This window comes from Chinchilla lanigera, unplaced genomic scaffold (assembly GCF_000276665.1).
Source record: "Chinchilla lanigera isolate Chin_1 unplaced genomic scaffold, ChiLan1.0 scaffold00022, whole genome shotgun sequence".
NCBI lineage: Eukaryota > Metazoa > Chordata > Mammalia > Rodentia > Chinchillidae > Chinchilla > Chinchilla lanigera.
Genome location: NW_004955423.1, coordinates 26426554 through 26438758, shown reverse-complemented (window position 1 = coordinate 26438758; position 12205 = coordinate 26426554). Strand labels below are relative to the sequence as shown.

Sequence of the window (12205 nt, the reverse complement as noted above, 5' to 3'; positions counted from 1 at the left end):
CCCTGGCCCCCGGGTGAGGCCGCCTGTCACCTGCCCACTGCCCGAGGCTCCAGAACGCAGGGATGCTTTCCCCTGGAGAGGGTGGGAGGTGTCCCCAGAGCCCGTCTGTGCCAGACTTCACCGCACGCCCCAGAGGAAACTCTCAGCTGTTTTTCTGCAAGGCAGGGGGGAAGCCTTGAAACCACGTGGCAGCACCGGCCAGCCCACCCTGCAGCACGTCACAGCGCTCCCTCTGGGAACATCCCCGGGGTCAGGTGGGATGGGTATGAAATTTGCTCAGGTAACATAGCTTTAAACATTTGGGGGTTTTCACATGCAAAAGACACGCTGCCTCACTAAAAGCGTCTCCCTGAAAGTCAAATCTAGGGCCGGGATGCAGCTCTATGGCACAAGCACCTGCCTGGCAAGCGCACGGTTCTGAGTTCAATGCCCAGTACAAAAGCAAAGTCAAGTTTATTTAAAAGCGAGAAAAAATTGTACAATTAATGTTGTGTTCATAGTTGTTTCCTAAAAATTTCATCCAACCTTATGCTCTCCGGAGACTATGTATTTGCCCCTTTTCTGCTTGCAGTTTTGAAGGATTTGGTGCATTTCATCCTTACCTTAGCATTAGTTGGAGAGAATCACCAACTGTTGGCTATTTCAAGGCATATTTATCGTATCAATTTTTACTATACAGTAAGTTACATTATGTATTAGCTATCTGGATTTTTGGTTTTTGTTTTTTTGCAAAAAAAAGGGTTTGAACCGAGAGCCTTAGCACTGAGCTGTGTCCCCAGTCAGTTTTTATTTTTCAGTTTGAGATAGGCTCTTGCTAAGTCAATGATTTCCTCATCCTGGGCTCAAATTTGTGATCCTCCTGCTTCAGCCTCCCAGAGTGCTGGGACTGCAGGGGTGCACCAGCACAATTGGTTTTCGCCATGCTTGGTTTTTAGGCATCTTTTCTGGAACCGAATACTCTTCTGTTAACTTCTTGGCCAGTGAATAAAGCCATTCTGTTGGGTGACAATATTTTCCCCTGCTCTCCGTTGCAGTGGGAGGTAAAAACCCCTTGGGTATCTGAACAAGAGTGACAGAGGAAACCAGGGTAATTGAGCTCCCCACTTCCATTTTAAGACTGACCTTTAACTTGCTAGGAGGCCTGGGGCGGCGTTTGTGGCAGATGGCCATCTCAGTGGGGAGTGTCCAGGGCCCTGGTTCAAGGCTGACGGGAGCGGCTAGAGCCGCACCAGGTGTCTTGTTTGGGAACCTGTGTCTGGGCTCCTCCGCTGCCCAGCCTGGGGCAGAACCTAACAGCCACCCAGTGTCTGTCTGTGCCCGCAGGGTCCAGCTCTCTGGGGCTGCCTCTGCCCTAACGGGAGCCAGGCAGAAGCTGCTGCAGGACAGTGGCTCAGTTATATGGGTGGAGGCACCCTGCACCGGGCAGCTTGCAGGACCTGCTTTGCGCGCAGGTGCCGGTGGGTGTGTGGCCTGCGGTGACCTTGTCCCCAGCAGGAGGAATTAACTGATCTTTCTCAGCAAACCCCGTGGCCCCGGCCAGACCTCCATGTAGCTGCAGCTGCAGGTTGGACGGAGGATCGGGGTCCCCTTGCTGAGCCGGGGGTGGACATGCACCATGAGTGACTTTGAAGAATGGATTTCTGGGGCGTACAGGAAGGTGGACGAAGGTCCCCTCCCGCTGCTGACGTTCACCACAGCCCCCTACCACGACCAGAAACCTGGAACCAGTGGGCTGCGGAAGAAAACCTATCATTTTGAGGAGAAGCCATGCTACCTGGAGAACTTCATCCAGAGCATATTCTTTTCCATAGACCTGAAAGATCGCCAGGGCTCCTCCCTGGTGGTCGGCGGAGACGGGCGGTATTTTAATAAATCGGCCGTGGACACCATCGTGCAGATGGCAGCCGCCAACGGGGTTGGTATCGATGCGTGTTGTCCGTCCCTGGCTCTCTGCGCGACCTCCTTGCTTTGCAGACCCCTGCAGCTGTACACAGATGTGTGCGGGGCGCGCCTGGCTCTCCCAGCGTCCACTTACCCCTCATGTGACTTCTGGGACCGTGTGCTGGGAAATCGCTCCAGACCCTCCGGAGTCACCGTGGCATTTGGGCGTGGTGGTTGTGCTCCTCCCTTGCTTGAAAAGTGCCTTTTAAAAGCGCACCCTGGTCTCAAGCTTTTGTCTCTCCACCCAACTTGGGGTGCCCTGGCCTGTGTTGGGGTGGTGGTGAAGAGGGGGCGTGCTGCTCTTTTGAGGCTTCCTTTCGTTACTGAAGTGCAGTCTCTTGTCAGAGAGGAAGACAAAAGCCAGGCCTGCTGTTGTGTGGGGAGCTGTAGGAGAGCAGTGCCAGCAGGGATTGCAGAGTGCTAGGTGTGACCCTGCCAGGGCAGCGTTCATCATGACCTCAGCCACGAGGAGCCTGGGTGCGGGAGTTTGCGGCGGAGCAGAGGTAGTAACTTCTGTGAGCCCGCACCGCGGGAGGTGCTGCCGGTGAGAACTGGTGCTGGCGGACTCAGCAGAGCGCTTGGAGGACAGAGGCAGGCCGTGCTGAGCCTGCTGCCCTAGCGCTGGCCGCCTTCCTGTGGGGGGGTGTCAGGCATTGCTGGTTTTCCTCTGCAGACTTCCCTAGGGACCCAAACGAGAGAACAGCTGAGGCTGCTTCCAGCACTTTTAGATCACGCTTAGCAAAAACGTGGAGTTCGCAGCCCTTCAGTACCTGCATGTGATCAAGTCTGTCGTGTTTCTGGAAGAAACTCTGGCTGTGAGGACATAAAATCCCGCCTTGCAACCGACTGCGTTGGGTGTTCGTTTCCAGCCTGTTTTATTCCTGTGCCAGGCATGTGCGTTTGCAAAAACCAAATTAAAAAGGAAAAAAAAAACCAAAAACCCGTGAAGTGAAAGTAAAAGAAAAAGCGTTTGTAGCTCCTGTTGTTCATAAGGTGAGATTTCCTTGATACCCAAGTTGAGGATCCAAATGCCTCTCACGTAGAAGTTGCTGATAAAGCACTCAAATATGAAATTAGTGTGAAGCACACACATTTTTAAGATAAAATGTGACATGCCATAAATTTCTTCTTTGAGGAGAGCTGCACAGAGAGTGGTATTAAGATGCTTTTAATCTTCGGAAAGGGACGAAAGGGACATTATTTCTCCGCGTGTATCCAGACTGTTGCAGGGACCCAGCACACTGTCCCCTCGGCTGTGATAGATTTGGCTTCATCTCATTTCTGTGCAGGGCTGAAGGATGTGGTGGGAATGTGTAACTCAGGCCGACCCCCGGGCTTTCCCAGATTTACTATCTGAAGCTATGCTAAATAATACATTCAGGTGACGATAATTGACCAAATGCGGGAACTGTCTATTTGGTAACTGTGGCTGCCCAACTGGTATTTTCAAGTCTTTTCAAGGACATTCCTTATTAAAAATAGCACTGCATTGAAAGCAGTTGTGCCAGCCAGGCAGTTTGCTTAAAACATTCAGTGGGGTGGTGGGGCCCTTTAATCCGGGTATGCCTGTGAGAGTCTAAAAGCTTTGCTTTCTGCGTTTTCTAATCTAGATTCTGGTCACTGTAACGCTGCTTTGGCTGCAGGTCGGGCTGCAGGGAGGAACTCGGACGGGAGGATGAGTATTCGCACCGATTTTCCAGAAGACAGTACCCCTTCCCTTCCTCCCGCCCGATCCCTGGAGGACTCCTAAGGCTAATGACTGGAATGGGAGCGCTCCGTTCTTCTGCCTTTACTGCGCTTCGGTCCGGCACTGAGGCTGTACAGACTGTAGCCTTCATGGAGTGTCTCCAGCTGGGTGTGAGGACGCAGGCCTGTAATCCTGGCACTTGGTGGGGCTGAGTCAGGAGGATCACAAACACGCTCAAGCCCAGCCTGGGTGACTTAGTGAGACTCTGCCTCCAGACAAGGAATAATCACCCAGGCGGGGGAGGTAGCTCAGTGGTAGAGCACTTGCCTAGCATACATGAGGCCCTGGCTTGCACTTGTAGTGCACACTTACAGAGAAAAGGAAAGTGCTTTGTTCTGTGGACGCATAGAAGCTCCCGGGGGACTTCAACATGTGAAGTAAGGCACTGGGACCTGTTTAGAGCGTTGGTGTTTGGGGCTGGGGATTTAGCTCAGCGGCACAGCGCCTGCCTGGCAAGCACAAGGTCATGAGTTCAATTCCCGGTACTGGAAAACAAACAAACAAAAAAAAGAGTGTTGGTGTTTAGAGCCCTCAGTCCCCAGAGCCCTGAGCTCAGCGGAAGGTTAGAGGCTGGGGCAGAACCGGGTGGACTTTCAAGTAGAAGGAAACAGCGCTTGGCTCTTTATGGGGTGCAGGAAAACGCAGCCCTGTTCTCAACAGGAGTGCTGGATGTGGGGCTCCCTGCTGCACCTTCTGGGAGTGTCCGGCTGCAGGGCCTGCCCCAGGCCAGGGGCTCTGGCGGGGAGGGAAAGCGCTGAGGCTCCGGGGTCCAGGCTGGGCCAGGGAGGGCGGCACGCACACAGCATCAGGCCCAGCACTCCACCCTCGCCCTGTGTCAGTCAGGGCCTCGTGACCTCTGCGGTGGGGTGCCTCCCTCACCCTGTTCACCCCTGGACTGGGTCGCCCACCTGGACAGAGGCTGCCCGTTAAGTCGTTACTCCTGTTCCCTGCCTTCAGCCCCGGAACCTCCTGCCACTGTCTGTCCCTGCGAGTTTGCCTACACTAGGGTCCTCAAGTCAGCAGCATCATCTGATGCTTTTTCTTTTTTGTGAGACTGGGGATTGAACCCAGGACTTCATACTTGCCAGGCAACCAAGTCTACCACCGAGCTATCTCCGTAGCCCCAGCCCTTACTGTTTTTTACTTTGAGACAGGGTCTCACCAAGTTGTCCAGGCGGGCCTCTACCGTGGGCTCCTCCTGCCTGAGCCTCCTGAGTAGCTGGGATTACAGGCATGTGCCATGGTGCCTGGCCAATATTTGTTTTTTTTTCTTTTATTAAATTAGCATAACTTTTCAAGGCTCATCCTGTGAAGTCAGAATCAATCAGCATTCTTTCTGAGTTCCTTCTTTCTGAGATCTGAAAGGAGTATTGATCTCATACACGTCCTTGCAGTCACAGCCGTATCCATGGAGAACAATGTCAACTTTGAACTCAGTGAACGGTTTTTAAAAACAGTGAGTGTAGTAAAAATGCCTTAGCTGTTTTGAAGCGTACAGTTGTGTTCCTTACATGCACATGGGTGTGCAGCAGATCTGCAGAACTTTCTCATTTTGCCAGACTGAAACTCCACATCTGAGGGAGGGCAACTCCCCGCTCCTCCCCAGCCCCGGGCCCCTCTCCCCGCCACTTCTCTGCTTTGGACTGCTTTGGATTCTCGTGTAGGTGGAACTGTGTAGCACTCGTCCTTTGGGGTAATGTCCCCTGCCCTTGCCCACGTTGTAGTGCGTACCGGATCTCCTTTTTTTCATCTACTTAGCTTTACTTCTTCACTGTCCCACTCATTCACTCTCTGACTCCCTCCAATCCCATCTCCTTTTTAAAGGCTGTGTAATATTCCCTTGTGTGCACACTCAACATTTGTTTTAACTGTCTGGTAAAGGGCATTTGGGTTGTTGTGAGCAAGACTGGCTGGAACGGGTGCACGTGTGTCTGCTGGGTCCTGCATTTGGGTCTTTGGGGTTGACTGAGAAGCTGGGTTTTTGGACCAGGTGCGCTGGGAGTTTTGTGGAGCAGGAGGGTGGGGTTGGCCTGCCCAGGAGGGTGTGTCTAGGTGGGGAAGGTGGGGGCAGGGTGAGGGAGGGACAGCTCCACAGAGCAGCTGCGCCGTCCCTGGGGGAATCACAAGCTCTGCGGGGCACGCGGTGCCTTCCTGGGCTGAGAGGGGTGCGTCCCGACCCTGCCGTCTTGCGGTGCCCTCACCGTCCCCACCTGCGGCCTCCCAGCCGTGACCGCATGCCTGCAGACCCTGCCGTGAGGACCGCTGGAGTGGAAGGGACAGGTGGGGCTTGGCCTCTGTCGGGTGGGGCTTGGCCTCTGTCGGCTGGGCCTGCACCACATCCTGCAGAAGCTGAGGGCATGTCGGTGAGCTGTGTGCTCGCTCACTGGGTGTGCACACGCCACGGCCTGCCCCTGCCCGGCAGCTCTGGACGCCTGGACCCACCCTCCCCTGGGTCATTCCCAGGCGCCTGTGTGCTATCCCTGGCTGGTGACACCTGCCTCACTGTCCTGTCCGCGCGTGTCCCCGCGCGTGTCCCTGCGTGTGTCCTCGTGCGTGTCTCTGTGCTTGTCCCGTGCGTGTCCCTGCGTGTGTCCCTGTGCGTGTCCCTGTGCGTGTCCCTGCGTGTGTCCCTGTGCGTGTCCCCGTGCGTGTCCCTGCACATGTCCCCATGCGGGTCCCCGCACGTGCCCCATGCGTGTCAGTGGTGAGCGATGAGAGGCAGGGTCGTGCAGCTCTGGGCCTCAGTGTGTCCGGCTGTGTAATGGGCTTGGGAGGAGCAGAGGTGACAGGGACTGGAAGTGGCCTGGGTGTGGGTGGCACTGGGTGGCTCAGAGGCGCCGTCATGTGCACGCCGTGCCAGCATGGGCCCCGTTGGCCTGCAGAGCCCCTGCCTGCAGCCCTGGGCCGGGACACAGACAAGGGGGCAGCTGCTGCTCAGGGAGAGAGGTGGAGAGCCCGAGGGCGGACGCGAGCTGGCTGCTTCCCGTGTGGGCTGTGCTCTGGGCTCTCGGCCTCCTCCCCGCCTGCAAGGGTTGGGGAGCGCAGAGTCCGGGAGAGCACCTCAGGGACCCCGCGTTTTACCCATCGGAAACACGTCCACCCCTAGTAACAGGATAGATCTTGAGTGGGACCTACAGAAATAACGGGGCTGGAGCGTGAAGGGTGTTCCTGTCCCATGCTTCTCTCAGAAGGGAGACGGGGGAAGGGACGCCATCCCCATCTTAGAAGTCTTTTTATTGTTTCGGTTTTTTGAGACAAGGCCCTTCTGTGTAGCTCAGGCTGGTCTTGAACTCACTCTGTAGTTCCGGCTGGCCTCAAACTCAAGGTGATCCTCCTGCCTCAGCCTCCCTAGTGCTGGGTTCTCAGGCGTGCCCACCGCCCCCGGCTAAGTCTTTGTGATAGCGCATTCCCGTCTTTTCCACAGATGTCAGAGGAATGGACAAAGCTTGTCCACCTTGGGGCACGTTGAAGCAGAGGTAAATTATTGTCATTTCAGCAAAGGGAGGGTCAGGAGCCAGGCTACCCCTCCGTGGAAGACCCAGGAGAGTGAGAGAGGACCGCAGGAAAGGTCCCTGCCGTAGCCTTTGTCCTGGGAGCTGCCGTCTGGCGCCGCAGTCATCAGCCCTGCGGTGCTGTCGCGGCCCCGGAGTGACCGGGTATCGACCCGGGGAGGTGAATCCACAGCACAGAAAGCCCCAGCTTGACTGCAGAGAGAGGGTGCGAGATGGTTTGGTCTTAGTCCTGATATCAACTTTGCCTTTCTCCCAGCTCTTTAAGAATCTGACTTTGCAGAAGCCTTCTCGGGGTAGAATCCCTTTAACTAAACCTGTTCCTTCTCCCTCGCTGTGGGTCGTAAGGGGACTGAGTCGAATAAAAACAGCCTTCGAGCATACGCACTTTATGAACCGGACCTGGACAAGCCCTGCCGAGAACATGCTGGGGTTTCCCGCCAGACTCCCCTGCGGAGCCCAAACTACTGCCCGCCTGCGCTGCTGGCGCCAAAGGGCAGGGAGCCGCGAGGAGACGCCCCGTCCACGTGGGCGCCCGTCACTGCGCTGGCTGTGGTCCCCGCTGCCCGCGGGCCATGGCTCTGGGCTCTGGTGACCCGGCGATGTTAAGGGTGTGCTCTGGCTCCCTTGCTCTAGATTGGCCGCCTGGTCATCGGGCAGAATGGAATCCTCTCCACCCCCGCCGTGTCCTGCATCATCAGAAAAATCAAAGCCATCGGCGGCATCATCCTGACGGCAAGCCACAACCCCGGAGGGCCCAACGGGGACTTCGGCATCAAGTTCAACATCTCCAATGGAGGTGAGGCTGGGGCGCTCTCCGCCGTGACCTGGCGTCTTGGGGTGGTGGGGCTCCTCCCCCGGGAGGGAGGGTCTTGGCATCCGTCCGGGCTGTGAGATGCTTCTCACGCTGGCATGAGCTGCCACGAAGGGCGCTTTCCCCCAGGGAAGGTGCCAACCGCTGCTGCAGGTCCCGGGCCAGAGGAGGGCTGCCAGCCTGGGTTCCCCACTTTTCCCCGCGATTCGGTCCCCAGGCCCTGCTCCCGAGGCGATCACGGACAAGATCTTCCAGATCAGCAAGACCATCGAGGAGTACGCGATTTGCCCTGACCTGAAGGTCGACCTGAGCGTGCTGGGGAGGCAGCAGTTTGACCTGGAGAACAAGTTCAAGCCCTTCACAGGCACGTCGGTGCCTCGCTCCCCCTCCTCCTCCCCCTCCTCCTCCTCCTCTTCCTTTTCCTCTGCTCCTCCACGCCCGCTGGGCTGCCTTCCTGTGAAGTCCCCTAGATGTGGGCTTTGCAGGTCTCACTGTGTGGGCGGGTCTGCTGTTGGGCTGGGGGCCCAGCGGCCGGGGCCCTGTGCCCTCCCTGCCAGCGAGGAGCTGGTTTCCGACTCCTTTCCCACATCATGGGTGCGTAGGGCCCCCGCTCCGTGGATGGCACAGCAGGGCTCAGGGCCAGGTGCACAGTGAGGCGGAGGCACTCAGGCTCAGATGCAGGTGCGACTGGCCCTCCAGCCTGGCTTCCTTCCGTCCTGCCCCACGGCCGGTAGCAGCAGTCCAGCCATCTCCTCGGGCCCGCTGAGACTCTCTGGGGTCTGTGCTTTGCTGTTGGCTGCCAGGGCACTGGGATGGCTGGTGGGAGAGGGGCTTGTGGCTTGTGCCCACGCATGGAGTGAGGACAGGAGGTTGGCGGCGGGCTGTGTCTTGGCTTTGCCTGAGGTGTACCCATGCCTCTGCGGGTACACCTGTGACGTTGTGCCCACTGAGAGCTGAGGGTGTCCTAACAAAGACGACGTGACACTTCAGGGAGCTTGAAGACTTCCTAGGCTTCAGGAAACATCAATGGAGACTTCCTCAAAGTCTTCCTGTCTTAGAAATAGTGGAACCCTGGAAACCCAATAGCAAGAATAGTAACAGTACTAGGTTCTTATGTCTATTTCATTCCATGAGCAGTACATGTAAAAAGTGATTCATTAAAGACATTTTTTTTGAGTTGAACATGGTGGCCTGTGCCTGTAGTCCCAGTAACTTGAGAGACTGAGACAGGAAGACTCCTTGAGCTCATGAGTTCAAGGCCAGTGTAGACAATGTAGTGAGACCCTGCTTTATCTTCTTTTAAAAACGCTTTTTAAAATCTGCTTTTTTACCATTATGTTTTTCTTTTTTTTTTTTTGAGACAGAGTTTCACTGTGCAGTTCAGGCTGCCTTTAAAGTCACTGTGTAGCCCAGGTTGCCCTCAAACTCACAGTGATCCTCCTGCCTCAGCCTCCTGAGTACTGGGATTGCAGGTGTGTGCCACTACACCTGGCAGGGTGGCAGAGTTTATACAGCCTCATGGGCAGGCAGATTCCCCAGCCTTTCAGACCTTGGGGTTCCTCATCTGTAAAATGGGACTAATAGAGTTTGCCTCTGAGGAAATGGTATTAAGATGTCACTGGACAGTCCTGTCCTCTCAGGCCCTGTGATTGTCCCATCGGGCAGCACAGCGCCTCTACCCGTGCCGGGCCCCTCGGCCCTTACCGCTGCCTGTCCTTGCAGTGGAGATCGTGGACTCGGTGGAAGCCTATGCCACGATGCTGAGGAACATCTTCGATTTCAATGCGCTTAAAGAGCTGCTCTCTGGCCCGAACCGGCTGAAGATCCGCATCGACGCCATGCACGGAGGTACGGACGCGCGTCTCTTCAGGCGCCCTCTGGGGCAGGACGCTGCCTGCGGCACAGCAGGGCCCGTCACCGCCCGCCTCTGATGACAGTGAGGTTATGTGGCAGCTGCTGCGGGGCAGTGACCAGAGATGGAGTGTGACCGAGGCGCCCTCCGGCAAGCTCGCGGGGGCTGGTGTCTGCGGAGTCCCAGGTGACCGTCGGGCAGCCGCTTCCTGTCCCTCTGACGCCCCGAGTTCTTCCTGGGCGTTTCTGAGGGCGTCACCAGGGGCCCCCATGCCCTGCACCCCGCTCACCCGCCCCCAGTGCTCCTTGCCGTAAAAGAGGGCGAGAGCCAGCAGGGCCTGAGGTCCAGGACGACAGGCGGTGAGCCCCTCTGTCCTCTGGGCACTGGGACGGGACGTGGGCCGGCAGCCGTGACCAGGAGCCAGAACCTGGGCTTCCTGCCTGGCAGGGCATGAGAGCTGCTGCGCACGTGTGTCTGCGTGTGTTGTAGTAATGTGCGCTTCTAGTCTGAGTGTCGAGGGCAGAGCCTCACGTGGGATCCATGCCCTGCCCACACGTGACCCCGTGCAGCCGGGCTCTGCCAGCTGCCCGTCTCTCTGCCAGCGCAGTGAGAGAGAAGCTCCTCCCGCGATGCCCAAGGCCGCATCCTGGACCGCGCCCGGTTCCCTGTCGAGCCCCCCAGGCCCCGCAGCGCACCCTCGAGGGCGGCTTCCTTTCTTCAGAGCCTGTGGGGTCCGGGACCAGCGCCTGTGCCGCAAGGCGCGGGTGGGATCCCAGCATCCTCTGTGCGGGTGGGAGAGACGTTTGCCAGGGGCATGGAGGGTTTCCTTGAAGGAGGGGCAGCGCCTCCGCTTTGGGTGGCGGGAAGCCGGTCACAGTCGCTCCCCGTGGAGGCAGGGGCTGTGGTGGGCGTGTGACAGCTTCCAGGAGGCGTCACTGGGTGAGGAGAAGCCTGACGCCGCTCAGGACGGGGCCCCGCAGGAGAGGCCGGCGGGAAGTAGCTTCCTTCTTGGGCCTCCCGGGTCCCTCGGAGCCCCGTGTGTCCTAACGGCCCTGGCCGCTGCCGCCTCCTTGTGTGGCTTCAGGAGCTGCAGGCGCGTGGCCCCAGGGGACACTCGCTCTGCCGCCCCCTCCTCTGCGGCAGCCCATCTCGGTGCCTGCCTCGGTGACCTGAGCGGGGTAGAGACCGTGTGCTCGGGGACCGTTTCCCCGCTGTCTGCTGTCACGGCTACGCCCGCGTGTGCCGAGGCTGGCAGGGTAGGGAGATGGGGCTCTGAGCGCCCCCCGGCTGGGGGAGTCCCGGCCAGCATCCTCCTTCCACGGCCCCGTTTCTCCTCTGCACCCTGGAGACCACGCTCAGGCCATAGCACTTACCAGGCACCTGCCGGGTCCTCCCCAGCCCTGAGACCGGGTGACTATGCGGTCCCCTGCCAGCCCTGCGGGGCTGTCCCCGACCCCCTCACTGCAGCCGGGAGAGACTGAGGTGCGAGACTCCGTCCCTTCCAGAGCGGTGCAGCAGGGACTGGCGGGTCTGGGATTCGAACCTCTGTCCCCAGAGTGCGGGGTCCTGAGTGCTTCCCTCCCCGCCCTGTCTCCATGGGCCGGGCTGTCCTTCCTGACCCGGGAAACCAGGTCCGCCCCTAGCTGCCACGCTTCCCCAGACGCCTCATGCCCAGCTCTCGTGCTTTGTGCAGTCGTGGGGCCCTATGTGAAGAAGATCCTCTGCGAGGAGCTGGGCGCCCCGGCCAACTCGGCGGTGAACTGTGTCCCCCTGGAGGACTTCGGCGGCCACCACCCCGACCCCAACCTCACCTATGCCGCCGACCTGGTGGAGACCATGAAGTCTGGAGAGCACGATTTCGGGGCCGCCTTTGATGGAGACGGGGTGGGTATGGGAGCATGGGGGGGGAGGCCATGCCGACCTACAGGTGGGTGGGCAAGGGCTGCTCCCAGCAGGCCCTGCACCCGGGGCGCCACGGCTGGGGGGCTGCACTGCATTATGGGCGGGGGTGTCAGAGCCTCCAAGATGCGCCCCGCTGTTCGGCTGCAATTGTGGTGGGGTTAGGTCCCAGTTACGAAGGAATGAAGCAGCTTCGTGGGCTGGCTGAGCCTAGGACACCGGAGTCAAGGCAGCTTTCTCTCCTCAACCAACAGCAGCTGATTGTTTAATCTCTGAAAAGGTCGTGGTGGCACACACCTGTAATCCCAGCACTTAGGAGGCTGAGGCAGGAGGGTCACTATGAGTTCAAGACCAGCTGGAGTACATAATGAGAACCTGTATTAAGAAATCCGTACATATACATATATATCCTATTTCTCCATTCACATTAGCTGAGGGATAAA

General features: G+C 58.0%; 1 protein-coding gene across 1 annotated transcript in view; it reads left to right on the top strand.

Moving 5' to 3' along the window:
* The first annotated feature begins 1231 nt into the window (after positions 1-1231).
* Pgm1 (phosphoglucomutase 1) overlaps positions 1232-12205 on the top strand; it is a 28753-nt gene continuing 17779 nt past the window's right edge. Inside the window, exons 1-5 of the mRNA XM_005385325.2 lie at positions 1232-1915; positions 7834-7996; positions 8229-8375; positions 9734-9859; positions 11557-11747. Coding sequence (XP_005385382.1) covers positions 1616-1915; positions 7834-7996; positions 8229-8375; positions 9734-9859; positions 11557-11747 — 927 coding nt within the window. The 5' untranslated portion in view covers positions 1232-1615. The remainder of the gene's footprint in view (positions 1916-7833; positions 7997-8228; positions 8376-9733; positions 9860-11556; positions 11748-12205) is intronic.